The 19,400-nt window shown below is 37.9% G+C and overlaps 1 protein-coding gene across 1 annotated transcript; it reads right to left on the bottom strand.

The window, feature by feature from the left end:
* Positions 1–15,094: 15,094 nt before the first annotated feature.
* IL17A (interleukin 17A) lies at positions 15,095–18,561 on the bottom strand. The gene is made up of 3 exons (XM_045500861.1): positions 18,489–18,561; positions 17,159–17,361; positions 15,095–15,686 (listed from the first exon to the last, which is right to left on the bottom strand). Exons 1-3 carry the CDS (start codon positions 18,513–18,515, stop codon positions 15,449–15,451), a joined length of 468 nt encoding a protein of 155 aa, XP_045356817.1. The 5' UTR covers positions 18,516–18,561; the 3' UTR covers positions 15,095–15,448.
* Between the last annotated feature and the right edge of the window lie 839 nt (positions 18,562–19,400).

The raw sequence follows: 19,400 nt of genomic DNA, 5'->3' as shown, positions 1-19,400 counted from the left end.
ATAAAGAACTAGAAAGCCATAGTATGTTCACACCCAAGTTTGCGTAAACAAGATTAGGTAAATAGGTATAGGTAAGGTGGGGCAAAGGCCCCGGTATAGGACAAAGGTACATGAGGTAAACAAGATTAGGTATTCATGGTGGAAACACCCCCAACTTAGTACTATGGCAGAAAGCTGCTTTCACAGGAAGGAAGGACCAAATTAGGTAAACAGGTAAATAGGGCTATAGACCGCTGCAGGGCAAAGTTGCCTAGAGCAGAGCTAATTAGCAAAAGAAAGGTGCCTTGTTGACCCTGAGGTAGCTTGCTCTGTCTTTCTGGTCCACTAGACCAGTTTAAGTAAACAAAGGTGGTGCTTCACATCTGCTATAAACAACCTTCCATCTGGCACCAGGATTTTGTTTTGTATTAACCCAAACCCCTAACACCGCATATTTTCAAAACCCCCTTTCCCTCACGCCCATGAGTTAATGTTCAGTTTCATTTTCTCTTTGTGCATGCCCATCATCATGTTGTAAGCCTTCTGATCCTGATAAAATGGAGTAAGGACCCTTAATCAGGGCTCTTGTCTTCTCCCAGACATCAGCCTCTCTTGCTTTTTAATCCTGTATCCCGCTTTCTTGCTGGACAAGAAAGAATTCCAGACCCAGAGTCTATGACAATTTTTCTTCAGAATTTTGAATGCATTATATGTTGTGTTATATATTCTAGAGTCACGTTTGAGAATTATGAAGCCATTCAGATCCCTGGTCCTTTATACTTGACCTGTTGTTCTTCTAGGAATCCTGTAGAATTTTTTGTTTTCAGTGTTCTGAAATTTTACTAAAATGTGCCTTGGTGTGTCTGTTTTCATTCAGACTGGGCAGTTGGTGCATCCTTCTCTTACAACTCATACTCTTCAGTTCTGGGAATTTTTTTTCTCATATGTTTTCTCACTGATTTCCTTTCTTTCTATTTGGGTATGGTTTTTCCTGGAGTGGTTCCTTTCTTATTTTTTTTCTCTACTATTTTTCAGCGTTTTGTGCTACTTCCTGGGAGATTTTCTTAACTTTCTCTTCCAATATTTTATTGACTGTTTTACCTTTGCTATCATGGTTTTAATTTCTAAGAGTACCTTTTTTTAATGTCCTCTCTAGTTCCCTTTTTAAAGCAGGATCCTATTTTAATGTCATGAATGCATTATTTTCTCTATCTGAGGATACTATATATTTGGATGGGTTTCTTCTTGCGTATTTTCAGTTTCCTCCTAACTGCTCTTTTCTGTTTGTTTATTTTAGCATGGATTCCATGTTAGAGGGATTTTTTCAGATGTCTGCATGAGACTAAAATAAAAGCTGGTTGGAATTTCAGTGGGTAAATTTCTGGAATTTTACTAAAGGATTATATAGGTGGGTCATTTCTGGGGACCCTCTCTGAATATCTTTAGACTTTTCCTTTTAGACTGGTCGGATTCCTTGATCTTCTGCCAGAAGGTAGATATTTTGTTGTTAGAATTCTGGAAACTGAGGGGAAAGAGGTCTTAGGATGGGATGTTCCTCAGCATTCAGAACTATATGATCACTTAATCCTGGTTTTGGTCCTACCACACTCTCACCTGTGCTGGTAGATCCAGGTCCAAAGACCCACTCACTATTTTACCCTCTCAAGAGATAAGCTCCACCTTTCCATTAGGATTGGGAGGACTGTTTACCTAGCAGCTGGAAGTTGGGAAGAAAAGCCAAGGATCAGGTGCTGCTGAAACAGCTTTTCATACAGACCTCCTGAGTCTACCACTTCCTCCCTGTACTCCCAGCTCTGGGGGACCTGGTGCTGCTTGGGCCTGAGCCTTCTGAGGATTCTGGGATATTAATTGGATTGGTTCTCAGCTTCCTCTCTGCCAGTTTAGGATTTTTCTCTCTCAATTTTATGAAATCAGCTATCTCTTATCCTCTGCTTTGTATTTTTCAAATTGTATTGTTTTTGTCTGTTGGGTTTACAGATTTTTTTTTTTTTGTTTTAAATAATCTTTGTTGTAGTTTGAGTGCCGTTTCAAGACAAAGGAGAATTAGATATTTAATCCACCCTGTTAACTTAGAAATCTCTATTTCAGTAAAGCTTATGAGCTCTTCTGCCATAGTGATATTTGATAAATATTCAATATTTAATTGTATTTTAATTTTTCAGTATATAGAAAATTTTCAATGTTTTTAACGTGACATGTACTCAGCGTAAAATTTTTGACAGTATAGTGAAGCGTAACAAAAATAAAAGTTATCTGTAATCTCAGTGGCTAGAGATATTTTTTCAGGTTTATACTTTGTGACTATTATTTTTTATATTTTACTCTATAATATGAAGTTCTTTTGGATATAGGATATAAAGTAAAGCTATGTTTTGATTTTATTTCTCTTCCAAATAGTCAATAAATAAATCCAAACCTATTAACTAAATAATTTCCCACTGTTACTAATTTGTGATGACAGTTTACTTTTTCCCATATATTTTAGATTTTTGTATATGCCATGATATATTTCTGGGTTATTTAATTTGTTTATTGATTTTTCTCTTTTCAACCACAATTCTTCCTTAGAACAGTTTTATAAATTTGTTATGTTACCACAAAAGCCTTATCAGAATTTTTTTTTTTTTTTTTTCAACGTTTATTCATTTTTGGGACAGAGAGAGACAGAGCATGAACGGGGGAGGGGCAGAGAGAGAGGGAGACACAGAATCGGAAACAGGCTCCAGGCTCTGAGCCATCAGCCCAGAGCCCGACGCGGGGCTCGAACTCACGGACCGCGAGATCGTGACCTGGCTGAAGTCGGACGCCTAACCGACTGCGCCACCCAGGCGCCCCAAGCCTTATCAGAATTTAATTAGACATAGAAATAAGTTAGGTACAGCATGGAGACTATATAGTTAACGATACTATATTGTATATTTGATGTTTCTCACCACACACACACTGTAACTCTGTGAGGTAATGGATGTGTTAACTAACCATGGTGTGGTAATCGTTTTGCAATATATACATATATAATATCATGATGTTATATACCTTAAACTTACACAATGTTATATGTCTATTATATCTCAATAAAGCTGGGGAAAAAATAAAGAAATTAAGAGATAATTGTTTTCTTTTGTGGATGTATATAACATTCCCACCTATGAATATTGTATTTCTGACCACTTATGTAAGTTATTTTTAATAATTCATGGATATCCTATAGTTCTCCAAGTCTCTCTCAGATTACAACAAGATTGACTCTAGGTATTTCAGGGTTTTGTTTTTCCACAATGAATTATATTTTATTTTATTGTATTTTGGAACTTGTTATAACCATCAGATAGAAAATCTATTTAAAAAAATATTTTGTGGTTAGCCAGTTTCTGAACATTGTCCTTACATTTAATGGGTTTTCTATTGATTTGCTTATTTTTTCCCCCTAGGTATGTAATTATGTCCTCTGAAAATACTGATGGCTTTATGTTTTCCTTGCCAGTTTTATGTTTTCCTTGCCAACATTTTGTTTCATTGCTGGACAGAATATCCAGACAATGTTAAATAGCAATAGTGTCTCTGCATTTTTAAAGTTGTTTTGACTTATGCATTTGGATGTTATCCTCTGCATGAATTTTAACAACTTATTCTTCCATTATTAATCTAAATTCTATCCATATGAAGTTTCCTTTTTTTTTTTTTTTTTACATTTAATGCTTTTTTGTAATTAAAAAAATTTTTTTTTAACTTTTTTTTTTTTAAACTTTTTATTTTTGGAGCAAGAGAGAGACAGAGTGCGAGGAGGGGGAGACAGAGAGAGAGGGAGACACAGAATCCGAAGCAGGCTCCAGGCTCTGAGCTGTCACACAGAGCCTGATGCAGGGCTCAAACTCACAGACCATGAGATCATTACCTGAGCTAAAGTTGGATGCCCAACTGACTGAGCCACACAGGCTCCCCTACATTTAATTCTTCTTAATTTTATTTTTCTGATTTGATTATTAGTTCTGATTTCTTTTAATATATTTGCCTGATGTCTTTCTTGTCTTTCTTATCTATCCTTTTATTTTTAAACTTTCTATGACATTTGGTTTTAGGGCTAATTCTTATTTCCAAGGTATATTTAGATTTTTAAAAACCACATTTGAGACTTTTTGTTCTTTAAGAGGTGAATTAAGAACATTTAGTCATATTGTCTCTTATTTTATGCTTTCTTTGTATTGATTTTTTTTTTTTTGATATTTTCCTGTTCCTTTTGCTTTTGGCTTTTGCTTTTTGATCAATATTTGGTTTGTCTTTTATCCTTTGCAGAGACTTACAGGGCTTATAGTTTGTTTTACATCTACTGATGGCTACCTTTAAATTTTAACCTATTTATTAAATTAAGTGACCTTTAAATTGTGTTATGTGTCTGGGGTGCCTGGATGGCAGTTGGTTGGGCATCTGACTTTGGCTCAGGTCATGATCTCACAGACCATGAGTTTGAGCCCTAAGTCAGGCCCTGTGTTGACAGCTCGGAGCTCGCTTGGAGCCTGCTTCAGATTCTGTCTCCTTCTCTCCCTACCCCTCCCCTGCTCATGCTCTCTCTCTCTCTCTCTCTCTCTCTCTCTCTCTCTCAAAAATAAATAAACATTTAAAAAAATTTAAAAAATTGTGTATGTGTCAAAACCAAGAACGGAGCAAGAACTTTAACTTCACTGTAATGAAGCTGAGGGATTTTGTGCCTTTCTGCTTGTGTCACTCCTTTTCACCCCTGCTTTTACACTGAGCTCACTGAATCTTGGATTGCAGATCCATGGGATGATGACTATCCAGGTCATTTAGATGTTGATGTCCAATTATTTAGGTGGTGATTATTGTATTGTTATTAGCTTACTATTAATTAATTATGTTTCATTTTTACATCTTGTATCTTCTTTTTTTTCAGTTTATTTATTTATTTTTTAGAGAGAGTACATGGGACAGATGCAGAGAGTGAGGGAGACAGAGACTCTCAAGCAGGCCTGGCACTCTCAGCGCTGAGCCCAATGTGGGGTTTGAACCCACAAACCATGAGATCATGACCTTGACCTGAGCCAAAACCAAGAGTTGAACTCTTAACTGACTGCGCGACCCAGGTGCCCCATTAGCTTACTTTTCAGATACCTCACTTTCTACAAAACAATCTCTTTTGGCTTTTGGATACATTTAAAAAACATTTAAACCATTATTCAGACATAATGCAATGTATACCTAGTTTTGATGTTCACAGAGGGTCCAGGATACCAGGAATGTAAAGACAAAGGTGCCCATTCTTAAATTCTTAGCTTTGGTTCATCTCTCGATCGGCTAAAACATTTCTTTTTTTTTTTTTTTAATGTTTATGCATTGAGAGAGAGAGAGAGAGAGAAAGAAAATGCAAGCAGGGAAAGGGCAGAGAGAAGAGAGAATCCCAAGCATGCTCCACAATGTCAGCATAGAGCCAGATGTGGGGCACAATCACCTGACTATGAGATCGTGACCTGAGCCAAAGTCAAGAGTCGGCCGCTCAATCAACTGAGCCACCCAGGAGCCCCTAACGTGTATTTATGAATACTGTTTTTACCAAGAAGAGTGCCCACATTTTCCTCTGTCCTCACATACTTGAGAAAGTCTTTCTGTTAACTTTACAGAATGTTATTTGATAGTTTTTGGTTGAGTCATTTATTCTTTTATGTGACAATTATTTATTGAGAAACTTCATGTGCTAAACATTGTTCTTTTTTTTTAAGCAAAATTTATGTAAGCCATTACATACATATGGAGAAATGTACAACTCATAAGTGTAGAACTCAATAAGATTTCACAAATTTATCAGTTGGTGGTCAAAGAAAAGTTGCCTGAGCAAGCATGTGTGACCTTTCTCTCCCTCAGTGTTTTGTAGATTTTACTTCATTATTTCCTGGTGTTTTATGTGGGAAAGTCTGACATCAAAATAATTTTGATTCCTGATTTGGTATTTTATATTTTCCTCCTGGCTCTGAGTCTTATACCTTTTTTATTCTTAAACAAACAAACAACTAGTTCAATATATTTGAGTATGGTCTCTTTTAATTAATTTAGTCTAAACCTAGTTTTCAGATTCACTTTATAATTTTTTTGAAGTTTATTTATTTATTTATTTTGAGAGTGAGAGAGAGAGTACCAGCCCAGGAAGGGCAGAGAGAGAAAGAGAGAGAGAATCCCAAGAAGGCTCCAAGCTGTTAGTGCAGAACCAGGCACAGGACTTGAACTCACAAACTCATGACCTGAGCTGAAATCAAGAGTTAGCTTCTGGGGTGCCTGGGTGGCTCAGTCAGGTAAGCATCTGACTTAGGCTCAGGTCATGATCTCACAGTTTGTGAGTTCGAGCCCCGTGTTGGGCTCTGTGCTGACAGCTTGGAGCCTGCTTTTGGTTCTGTGTCTCCCTATCTCTTTGATCCTCCCCTGTTCATTCTCTCTCTCTCTCTCTCTCTCTCTCTCTCTCTCTCTCAAAACTAAATAAACATTAAAAAAAAAAGTCATCCACTTAACCATCTGAGCCACTCAGGTACCCCTCAGATTCACTTTAAAAAATTTTCCCCAGCCATGGAATCTTTTATCCTATTAAAACTTTCTTTATTGTATCTGTTTAATCTGTCCAGGTTTCTTATTTGTTGTTCACATATTTTGTCTCTGCTCTCTATCTTTTATTACTACTATCAATTTGTATTTATAATCTATTTGTTTCTTTGGTACTCTTCATCTGCATTCCCAGAGAACATCTCAAATTGGTCTTCTCCAACAGTTGTTCTCAAAGGCTGGTCTGTAGATGGTTACCAGACAGAATGTACCCCCTGGGAGTTTGTTAAGAATAGTTTTTCATACCTTATCTTCAGAGATATTTACACCCTTTTAATAATGATGAGAAATGGGAAGACCAAGAAGGAAATTCCAGATAAGAAAGAAGCATAGGCAAAGCCCAGATGTGGGAAACTGTTATTCATGGCATTGAGTACCGGTGGTGGAGAGGGATAAAATGCTTTGGAGCCTGGTGAGAGGTGGGCTGGGCGAGGTTATGGAGGATCATTTATGTCATGCAAGAGAGTTTGTGCTTTGTCATAAGGCATGGGGGAGGTGCTGAGAAGTTATCGGCATTGATAATGAAACATTTTATTCTATCTAGGTTTGCTGAAGGTCAAATAAGTTCACGTTATCTCTGTTCCAATTTGTTAGCAAAAAGATGACTTAAAATAATGGTTAATTTTGTCTGTCTCAATGTTTTCGTGGTTAATTGTTAAGATTGCTTTCAAAGTCTTCAGTAACCTGGAACTTTAAAGTTTTTCTTGCATGATAAACAAGATTGAATTCATTGGACATTCTAGGTCTTTTCCAACAGGATAAGATGTTAAAGCATTGATTACCAAACATATGTTTGTACTTTTGACTTCTTATCGCAGAGAAATTAAGGGTATTTGGTCTGTCGGAAAACCTGCTTTGTGCTTGATTCATGAATTAGCCCTCTAAAGATTCTGGTGTAACAGTTTACAATTGATTACTACTTAGTTTCCACTGGAGACTAGGGTTTCTAAGAGTTAAAATTATGCTAAATGTAGTTAAAACTGATGGAGACAAAGGAAACAACTCTATGTAAAAAGTAGGAGATGTGTAAGAAAGATATAAGGAATGGGAATACATTTTTGACGAAGGTAAAAGAAAGTAATTTTGTCCTAAGTGAGATGGATTGTTTGGAGAGAAATGACTGGGGACAAAATTTGAATGCAAAGGAAAGCTGTAGAAGGTTTGTGACCGGAAATCATTGGAAAAGAATTTTATGTGTGGTCAGGATGGACTCATTTAAAATGGATTTTATTTTATTTTTTTCAGGACGGACTAGGTTAAAATGAATTTTTTTAAAAGATTTTTTAAAAAGTTTATTTGAGAGAGAGAGGGAGAAAGAGAGAGAGCACAAGTGGGGAGGCAGAGAGAATAAGAGAGAGAGAATTACAAGCAGGCTCCACACTGCTAGCACAGAGCCCAATGGGAGGCTGAAACTCAGGAGCATTAAGATCATGACCTGAGTCAAAATCAAGAGTCGGAGCTTAACCGACTGAGCCACCCAGGTGCCTCTAAAATAGATATAAGGTTAAAATTCTGCTTTTCTGTGTTAAAAAAAAAAAAAAAAAGTTTTCTTGGATTGTTGGTCTGTTCCTGAAAACGTAAACAGAGGTCTTTTCTCTTTTGTCAGCCAGAAAACCAAAGCTTGTGTTTTGTCTTTGTCAGGTCTTTGATTACTTAGTTAAAATTTCTCAATGTTAAAGGAGCTAAGTTTTGCTAACAACTATATAATCCTACATATTTGCCTTTGGAATCTCTTATTGCCACCTTGGTTAAATAAATAATTAAGGTTTCAGTTTTATAATGATCTATAATCCTATTCAGGCATGTGCTTTATTTTTTTTTTAATTTTTTTTAACGTTTATTTATTTTTGAGACAGAGAGAGACAGAGCATGAACGGGGGAGGGTCAGAGAGAGAGGGAGACACAGAATCTGAAACAGGCTCCAGGCTCTGAGCTGTCAGCACAGAGCCCAACATGGGGCTCGAACTCACTGACCGTGAGATCATGACCTGAGCCGAAGTCAGATGCTTAACCGACCAAGCCAACCAGGCGCCCCCAGTCATGTGCTTCATAGCTTTCTAAGGTTTTAACAAACTTTTCCAAGATTTAAATTGTAATGAAGTCTTTTTGACCAGTTAGGTCTTTTTTTGGTATGTTGAGTTACTCTGGAAACACTGACAAACAAATAATGGTAAGCTTTAGGGTATATTGTTTGGGTAAATGCTATAACTGCTCAAATATATGTGCAGTTCCTAAAGTCTTAATATGTTTTGGTGTAAGGTCATCACTTGATATTCTGATTATCGAAGTATTATGTATCACAGAAATGACTGGATTACCTCGTCAATTGCATCATAATGAACTCTCATATTACATTGTTACCCAAGTCCATTTTTGAGTCATTTATTTATAGTTACTGTTCTGAAGCTCTTACAAAACATGTTTCATCTTCAAGGAGATTTATAAAAAGGACCTTTAAGATAAATACAGGAATTTGAGATCTTTTAAATCCTTAAATTAAAATGAGTAAGAATTTCCAGAACTAAAAAACTGCATTCACTGGACAAAAATTAGGAATATTGAACTAAATGAACTGAACAGAATGATTCTGTTGGTTAAGTGTCCAACTCTTGGTTTCGGCTCAGGTCATAATTTCACGATTTGTGAGTTCAACCCCCACATCTGGCTCTCTGCTGTTGTAGTGGAGTCCACTTGGGATCTTCTGTCCTCCTCTCTTTTTCTGTCCCTCCCCTGCTTGCTCTCTCTCTCTCTCTCTCTCTCAAAAACAAATAAAATAAAAATTTAAAAAATCAAAGAACTGAGGAAGATTATAGTTTTTGTGACACTTGCTTTAAAGTATTGCTGGTTCTCAGAATAGAGAACCCAGAAATGCACCCACAAATGGATGGCCAACTAACCTTTGACAAAGCAGGAAAGAATATCCAGTGGAAAAAAGACAGTCTCTTCAGCAAATGGTGTTGGGAAAACTGGATAGCGACATGCAGAAGAATGAACCTGGACCCCTCTCTTATACCATACACAAAAATAAACTCAAAATGGATAAAAGATGTAAACATAAGACAGGAAGCCATCAAAATCCTAGAGAAGAAAATAAGTAACAACCTCTTTGACCTCAACCACAGCAACTTTTTACTTGACATGTCTCCAGAGACAAGGGAAACAAAAGCAAAAATGAACTACTGGGACCTCATCAAAATAAAATCTTCTGCACAGCGAAGGAAACAATCAGCAAAACTAAAAGGCAACTGATGTAATGGGAGAAGATATTTGTAAATGACATACCAGATAAAGGGTTAGTATCCAAAATCTATGAAGAACTTATCAAACTCAACACCCAAAAAACAAATAATCCAGTGAAGAATAGACACTTATCCAAAGAAGACATCCAGATGATTAACAGACACATGAAAAGATGCTGAACAGCACTCATCATCAGGGAAATACAAATCAAAGCCACAATGAGATACCACCTTACACCTGTCAGAATGGCTAAAATTAACAACTCAGGCAACAACAGATGTTGGCAAGGATGTGAAGAAAGAGGAACACTTTTACACTGCTGGTGGGAATGCAAACTGGTGCAGCCACTCTGGAAAACAGTATGGAGGTTCCTCAAAAACTTAAAAATAGAACTACCCTACAACCCAGCAATTGCACTGCTAGGTATTTATCCAAAGGATACAGGAGTGCTGATTCAAAGGGGGCATGTGCACCCCAGTGTTTATAGCAGCAGTATCAACAATAGCCAAAGTATGGAAAGAGCCCAAACGTCTATCAACTGATGCATGAATGAAGAAAATGTGGTGTATACACACACACACACACAGACACACACACACAGACACACACACACACACACACTGGAGTGTTACTCAGCAATGAAAAAGAACGAAATCTTGCCATTTGCAACAACATGGATGGAACTAGAGTGTTACGCTAAGCTAAATAACTCAGAGAAAGACAAATATATGATCTCACTCATATGTGGAATTTAAGAAACAAAACAGATGAACATAGGGGAAGGGAAGCAAAAATAAGATAAAACTAGAGAGGGAGACAAACCATAAAAGACTCTTAAATACAGAGAACAAACTGAGGGTTGTTGGAGGGGTGTTGCATTATGGGATGGGCTAAATGGGTGATAGGCATTAAGAAGGGCACTTGTTGGGATGAGCCACTTGTAAGTGATGAATCACTAAATTCTATTCCTGAAATCATTGTTACATTGTATGTGAACTAACTTGGATTTAAGTTTTATTTTATTAAAAAAAAATTTTAATAGTGTTTTTATTTATTTTGGGGGAGGGATAGAAAGAGAGGGAGACACACAATCTGAAGCAGACTCCATGCTCTGAGAGGTCAGCACAGAGCCTGACGTGGGGTTTGAACTCATGGACCAGACTGAGAGATTATGACCTGAGCTGAAGTCAGATGCTTAACTGACTGAGCCACACATGCTCCCCAGATTTAAATTAAAAATAAATAAATAAATAAATAAATAAATAAATAAATAAATAAATAAAGTACAAAGAAAAATAAAGATAAAAAAATAAAGTATTGCTGGTTCTGTAATGTTTGCTCTTCTAGATAAAGAAAATTTTCTTTTAAGATATCTGTGACACACAGAAATGTGATAAAGTATTTATTTGTAAACAAACTGAAGTGTTTAACTTTTCTGTCTACCTAAACCCTCTGAAATTCAAAAACTCTTAAGTGAGTATTCTTTCTTTCATGGCAATTACAGTTACTTGCATAAGGCCAATAAGAATATGTTCTCCCTGAAACAGGATACCATTGGAAATACTGGTTATTTTACCAAGTCTTTGACTGGAATGTTATTTGAGAGACATGCATAGACTCAGATATGACCATATAGCTTTAAGGAGCGAAGATTGACTTTTTTGAAGCATCAAACCACGAAAGCTCCTTGGAAATGTTGGCCTGATACCTTGCTTAGAATTACCATCAGCTTTACCAGGTGAGTAAAGAATGTCACTTTGTGGCAGGTGCAGAGACCTCAGCATGTTTAGGGACCTTGAGAAGAGGAATTCGTCTAAATCAGCAGGTATTTCAGGCATGTTTGATGGCAAGTACTTCTCTTGGTTTCTGGCCTGGAGAGGCTACTAAACATTTAATCTAGATTCTTTATAAAAAGTTTCAGCAAAGCAAATTGTGGAAGATCTATATGAACAATTGCTGTTCTTGCTGAGCTTGTGTAAATAATTATGCCAAGTTAAAACTTGACTTGTTTTGCAAATGAATTAGTCTTGATTTGGCTATCTCCCTAAAAGGGAGAAAAGGTATGCACCTTTATGGATGTTAAATTTTAGCTTTGATTGTGTATAAATGTTTGCCTAAACTGAACAACCTGAGGTAAACTTCAGAAAATTTGTCACAATAGCACAGGTATGGACAATCTTCTTGCTTGTTATTCTGTAGGGATAATAACAGGACCCCACGGGCATATGCGTATTTAAACAACTGAAAAATGGGATAGATTCCCCCAACAATTGTATATGAAAAGCCTTTTCTCACCATAGATCTATCAATAGATAAAGACTATAGTGCTTTATTAAATTACTTGCTTGAGGTCGGGTTAATTCATAAATTTCTAAGTGAATATGCAAACCATGTCTTCCCTAAACCTGATCTGACAGTTGCTAGAAACCCACAGCATAAAAACCCAGGAAGCATGGTTCATTTAAAGGATTAAAAGTTTAATACAGCAGGGGGTTTAATTCCAAAATGCAAGGGCCCCTACCCGTTCTTATTATGTATTCCCACTGCATTAGAGTTAGAGGGACACTCTTCATGGGCTCATATCAAGAATTAAACTTGTACCTCCTTCACAGGAAATCAATGAACAAACTAATGTGCCTTCTTATTCCTGTGAACCTCAAACTTCTCTTCAAACAAAAATAAAGGCTGTACCTTTCTTTTCCATTCTCCTTTCTCCAATTTATCCTAATAATTCCTTCTTACAGTGGGCCATTCAAAAGGATCACTACAGACATTTGAATTACAAACCAGAAAACCCCATCTGATTCCTCCTACCTGTTCCAACTCCATCCGAAGACCCTTCAAGCCTGACATCTAAGAATCTTCTCATTGGCAGACACTGGGTTTGTAATTTACTCTATCCATTAACCTATATTTTTCTTGTTTCTATAAAAGTACCTCTTATTAATTACCTAATTGCTTACTAAACAAAACAGAGTCTGGGGGTAGTCTTATCAGTAGCCTAATCTCCAGGAATTCCCTATTGTCTTAATGTTAATGCTTTGCTAGAGAGAAAAACAACTTTAGCTTGACAATAGCTAGGCCTCTGGTAATCTGTGAGTTTTCTTTAGGATATGAAAATCCCTTTAAGAAACTTTCTCTTGACTTTATCTCCCCCAACTCCATAGTATATAACCAGTGCAGCTTTCTGCCCATGGGTGCTGTCCCCGTGCTTTAATAAAATCACCTTTTTTTTTGCACCAAAAACATCTCACGAATTCTTTCTTGGCTGTCAGCTCTGGACCCCCACTACCACTCCAAAACCCAATCAGTTGGACTGGCCTGAGAATTTCCAGAGGCCTCCAGAAGTAGGGCAGTACACTGGGCCATGATGCGGGGACAGGGTGATGAAACCTGAAACTACTCTGGAATTGAATATGATTTAGTTTTTATTTTACTTGGGCTCATCATTTCTCATACTTGAAGTTTGTTTTGCCTCCAGTGGCTTTTTTCTGTGTCCTGGGGAGCGATGGATCAGAGGCCAGGAGCAGGAGGGTTAGTCCTGGGGTGTGGCCTGAGGAAGAGAAAAATATTCCTCTCTAGATCTCTAGTTGGCATTAATCTTCAAAAGAAGCCTGAGTCTGGGGAGAGATTGGAGATTCTAGTCTGGAAACATGTCTTCTCCCAACACTCCCTCCTTCCTGTCAAACTGTCGCAGGATTCTTGACCTCAGTGTCCAGGGTGACTGGTCTCACCGTTTCCAAGAATCAAGAGGTAGACACACAATAAAATGAGCAGCAGGCAAAAGTTTATTAGTGTATAAGATTAGAAAGTAAGATTGTATGAAAGCCCTTTTTGCAGAGAGGGAACATTCGAAAGTGAATACCTGTGAACTATAGTCAAGAGACTTTGTTTCATAACGTTCCAGTCAACCCCCCTTCCCTTCTCCCTGTTCCTTCTCAAGTTCTACCCTTATTGCCTAGGTAACTCTAAATACTTAGTTATTCCTTTTTAATTAGCTCGTTTCCATTGTATGAGGGGTAGTCTGTGGTATGAGGGGTAGTCTATGGCCATACCGTTACTTGTGGGTCATACGTTTTATAGTCTACTAACTTATTTTTAGTTAGGTCTTTTGTCAAGTTCCTGAGGGGATTCTGAGGGGGAGTAAGTAGTGTCAGTTACATTCTTTTTTTTTTTTTTTCTAAATGTTTTTATTTATTTATGAGACAGAGAGAGACAGAGCATGAGCAGGGGAGGGGCAGAGAGAGAGGGAGACACAGAATCTGAAGCAGGCTCCAGGCGCTGAGTGGTCAGCACAGAGTCCGAGGTGAGGCTCGAACTCACAGACTCTGAGATCATGACCTGAGCTGAAGTCGGATGCCCAACCGACTGAGCCACCCAGGCTCCCCAGTGTCAGTTACATTTTTAAGAAAAACCTTAAGCCTGAGGGAGTTTGCTTTTGGTCAGAAGCTCCCAGCATGGTTTTAAAATATGTGTTTTTCTCCACTTGGGGACCTCAGGTCATAACCTTTCCCTTTCTGGCTATTTTACCCTAAGTTTTCCTGTCCTAAAATCCCAGGTCATAGTTTTGGGAGGGTCTTGTCTTTTCTCGGTAAGATCTTTAATAATGACGGGCCCTTTTCCCAGAGCCATTATTTTTATTTGCTAAATTCATTTTGGAATGTTCGTGTCCACAGCATGGGCTAATAGTATGAAAGCCTCAGTCCTCTATTGTCTGGAAGGCTTATAAAATTGAGTATTTGAACTTGGGGTAGACGGGATGCTATTACTCAAAGGCATGCTTTGTTTTGCTCTTTCGGCAAATTTCCATACTCTTTCAAATGGGAAAGAGCTGAGCTCTCTAAAGTACTGTTAATGAGAAAAAATAAGGAGACAAATTTTCTTCCCAAACTTTATTACAAAAATTTTTTATTACAAGGGTTTAGCAGAGCAGAGTCAGACTTTGCCATCTCTCTTGTGAAACCTCAATAGTTTACAAAATTAAGTTAATAAATATGAAACTAGGTTTGGGTTTTTTTTTTTTTTTCCAGCCATCTCATGCATTCCCAAGACACAAAGAGGAGAAAATCCTATATCCATATGTAGTACAAAATCAGAAATTTTTCAAATGCCATTTAACTCTCTGTAGGATTTCCCTAGACAGAACAGGTAATTACACTATTTCACCTTTCTCTAAAGATTTAAGAAACATAAATAGATCCATAAATAGTTCATATAAATAAAAGTTTTACCTTTTAAATAATAAATTCCCAAGCCTGAAACCTTGTCTTAAATAAAATACAAAATAAGGCATGTAATTCATTAAAATGGAATCTTCTACCCCAAAGTTATCTCAGGGTCTATTAAATACACAAATAACTTAAAGCCCTTAGAAAAGCAAACAAAAAGTAAATTGTTACTCAGTCAAAACTCCCATCTTTAGGGAGAGGGAATGATCGTTCAGATTCTATCTCTGGACAAAAGTGTTACCTCTGAAACTTCAATGGATGAACTAGTTTAAGTTTTGCTCTTTCGGCAAATTTCCCTCATGAGTTTGGTCAGAAATGGGGCTGGGTCTACTCCCCAGAAAGCCTAACTAGTCTGGGAGCTGGGGCTAGACAGGAAACTCTTATACCACGTGGCGAACAATGGGCGTGACACAGGTGCAGCCCACAGTCACCAGCATCTTCTCCAGCCGGAAGGAGTGGGGACAGTGCCGAGACTCCCTTCGCAGAACCAAGATCTCCTGCTGGATGGGGACGGAGTTCATGTGGTGGTCTTCCTTCCCTTCAGTATTGACACAGCCCCAGTGAAGGCACTTGGCCTCCCAGATCACAGAAGGGTATCTCTCTGGGTCCTCATTCCGGCTGCAGGGAGACAAATGCAAGGAAGAAAGTGAATACCTGGAGGATTCGCAGCAGGAAGGAAATCAACTAGGGATAGACAAAGGGAGGCAAATTCACAAGGTGACAAATTACAGGCACTGCAAATTCCCTGAGTGCTGCCAGTCTGAAAAAACAGTTTGGGGAAAAGTTAGATTTTTAAGCATGTGAAATGTTAAGGAATAGCATGATCAGTGTTTCCCAGTTTCTTTGAAGAATGAACCAAATAAGATAGGCTGAGACTGCAGAAAGGATTTAAGTTTGATATAAAGGATGATTTCTTAATTTAAATCTGATAGACAAAGACCAACCGAATCATTTAGAAATAAGGTAGCCATTAATCTCACTTCATGAAGTCTATCTTTGAAACAGGGAAGGCATCAAAATTTTATCTGACAGCACAGTCATGGAACAGAATCCAGAGCTGACTTGAAGGGCTGGAAACAAAAGCTGAAGCCCCTCTAAACTCTTCTCCCCCTCTCTCCTCTAGCTGAGTGAATGACCTGCTTTGACTTTTGAACTATTCTTAGTAATGGGAGGAGGAGAAACCCCACAGTCAGGTGAATCTATAGGCACCATGTAACTGAGGCTTATTTGCATAAAATCGAATCACTAAAAAACATTTTGTATCTAATCTTTATGGGATCAAATATTAGATGTACTAATGATCAGCAAATATAGGTCTATTGGTGATGTAAAACAAAACTATCTAACTCAAAAAGGGGTGGAAATACCCACCATGTTATTTCCCCCACTGGGATTCAAACTATCTTAACCCATTGCTAATATGACCAAAAAAAAGGAAAAAAAAGGTACAAAAATCCAAGTTAATTACTAGTAATTTTCAACCAATCATTTAAATGGTAGTTCTGGTAAAAAGAATTTAAGCATTAATTTTCTATGATACATTTCTATTTTTTAAAATAAATAAACAATAGGGGCACCTGGGTGGCTCAGTTGGTTAAGCGTCCGACTTTGGCCCAGGTCATGATCTCACGGTTGGTGGGTTCAAGCCCCACATCAGACTCTGTGCTGACAGCTCAGAGCCTGGAGCCTGTTTCAGATTCTGTGCCTCCCTCTCTCTCTGCCCCTCCCCCACTAGCACTCTGTCTCCCCCTGTCTCAAAAATAAATAAACATTAAAAAAATTTTTTTAAATAAATAAACAATAGACTTAGGGTGTCCTAAATATTAGAATAAGGACCGCCATTAATTTGGGTGGGTTTTTGGTGTCAGTGACAATGAAATCTAATGGATAGGTGTTCTCTGGGAGAGGTGGTCCTGTGCTCTGTCAAAGAAGTCTATAGAACGTCATTTGAGAATCGTTGCTTTGCACAATGGCCCTTCCAACTCTGACTCATGATTCTAAGTAAAATCGTCCTCAGGGTGATTTAACTGGCAGTCTGATGCATAAAAGATAGAACAATACGGAGATTTTTATCTGGCACCATTACGTACTGCAGGCTCCATGGTGAAGTGGATCGGCGGTAGTAATCCAAGGGCCTTCTGGAACTTTTATTCCCGTTAAGAATATTCAAGTTGACCTTCACATGCTGAGGAAAATTCTTGTCCTCGGTAGTTGGGCATCCTGGATTTTGTGGGAATGCTATTCCTGTCCTCACTATAGCCATCAGACAGAGCAGCAGCAGCAGTGATGGGAACTGAATGGGAAAGAAGAGAGAGGTGGATAGCATGAGAGAGATTGGATTAGCATGCGGTTTTTGTTAACAAATTGTGATGATTATTGTGTTCCTAATCATAGAGAGCATACTATGTTCTAGGACAATCTATAATAAATTTTCAGATCAGTTAGATGAAAAACTGGTATTATGACCAAAGGTTAAGGTTAAGACCATGGAGTGTTTACCAGTCTTGAACAGTCTTCCTTGGACTCAGAAGAGACACATGTTTTTACTGATTGGCAGTAATTTTAGTAAAAATGGCAAGTCATCACGCCGTTGGTACATGCATCTCTGTCAGGTCACTGGGGTAATAATGGCCTTGATTTTCTGGGAGGAAATTGTCTCCTGAATGTCTCCTGAATGTCTCCTAGCATTCTGTGAAATCCTATGTGAAGTCAAATGTTCCCCTTAAAAGAAAGGGCTGTAGAAAAATGTGTGTGGTATCAGTATTCACCTGAGAAATGCTGGGCAGAGACATTCAACCCCAAACTGGCCCCCGCTCCCCCTTACGTTTTCTTATGTATATTTTCCAGTTTTTCTAAATGTACGTATATTGATTCTGTAATCAAGTTGGGTTTCAAAAGATGCTTTAAGTTAAATATTTCAAAAATATAAAGTCTATTTGCTCTGAACCATAGTAACATGTGTCTCTATTAGAATAGATAGGTTTGGTGTATGAGACTATGGTGTAATAACAGGATAATGGAAAGGAAATTCAGTCCTGCAACTAATTAAATCCTCAAGGATGGCCTTCCATTTTATTTTGGAATATGAAAAATGCTGTGGCAGAATTCTATCAAATCCCTTGTACTGAGAAAAGCAGATTTATAATAAACATTCCTTCTCACCACACAGCATCATGTGACACTTCTCATGTGGTTTAGCCCCAATCTAGCTATCTTTCAGTTTTAATCTCATCTTTCAAACTGATGTGTATCAGTCCTTGAGAATGCTATAAAGTGGATGAGTATCTACCAAAGCTTTCATTTCCTATCCCATATATGCAGTATATCTCCATGGTTAGAATCCAGAATTTCATGGCTGCATTGCAGAAATATTATCTGGTCCAAATAAGCAAGAGCATTGTATGTCAGTGCAGGACTCACCATGGATGAAGTTGTCCCAGGAGCCATTGTAGTTTCTTCCACCTAGCTGGAGAAGGATGAGATTGTGCCTGCTGGGAGATGGATAAAATGTAGCGCGAGCTTCTCCCTTTTTATAGGACTTTGCTCCTCTGTGGTCACCTACGTTGGTGTGTTGAAATGGGTTCAAGGGTGACACCATTTTAGTGAAAAGTTCCATCCTCAAATGAGGTCAGAGAAGAACCTCCCCTTCATGACGGGTAATATCTACCTCAGAAGGAAAACGGAAGGGCAAAAATTCATGTTTCGAAAGATTCATGTCTTCTCTTTGGTCTTCAAGGAACTGTTACTTGTCAGAAGCTGAGCAAAGATGCTTTACTTATGCGCTGATATCATTTATTTATGGCCATATATGAAGCTGCCGTAAGAGCTATGCTTTATTTTAATGGCTCATGGGAAAATAAATGTTTGACACAACGTTCAAGACTTCTGGTATCATGTACCTTGCTTTCCCATTTGATAATTCCTTTCCTCGCCAGATTCACTAGCCAGATATTGTGGAGGCCATTGTAGAAACTACTCAAGGTCTCACCATATAAACAAACAATTGAAAAATGAATAACTAATTTAATGATAGGAGGATATATTATTTCATTGCATTAACACCTGCTTTGTTGAATGTTTACTCTGATCAGGAAACTAATAATTAGGTTCAAGAGACATGAGCTTTACTATTAAAGGCATGTCTAACACTGCACGTTACCGAGCAACTTGTTAACTTGTGCAATTCTTCAGGAGGAGTGAGATGGATATGAAGGAGTGGAGGAGTATAGCCGTACAAAGGAAGGAGTTGAGAATGAAGATAGGGCCTGAAGAAAGGTGATGGAAGTAGAGATAAGGACGGCAATGGAGAGTAGAGAATGACAGGAAGGGAAA

This window comes from Leopardus geoffroyi, chromosome B2, assembly GCF_018350155.1.
Source record: "Leopardus geoffroyi isolate Oge1 chromosome B2, O.geoffroyi_Oge1_pat1.0, whole genome shotgun sequence".
NCBI classification, from domain to species: Eukaryota; Metazoa; Chordata; class Mammalia; order Carnivora; family Felidae; genus Leopardus; species Leopardus geoffroyi.
The sequence above is the reverse complement of the archived record's forward strand: the minus strand, read 5'-3'. Positions and strand labels throughout refer to the sequence as shown.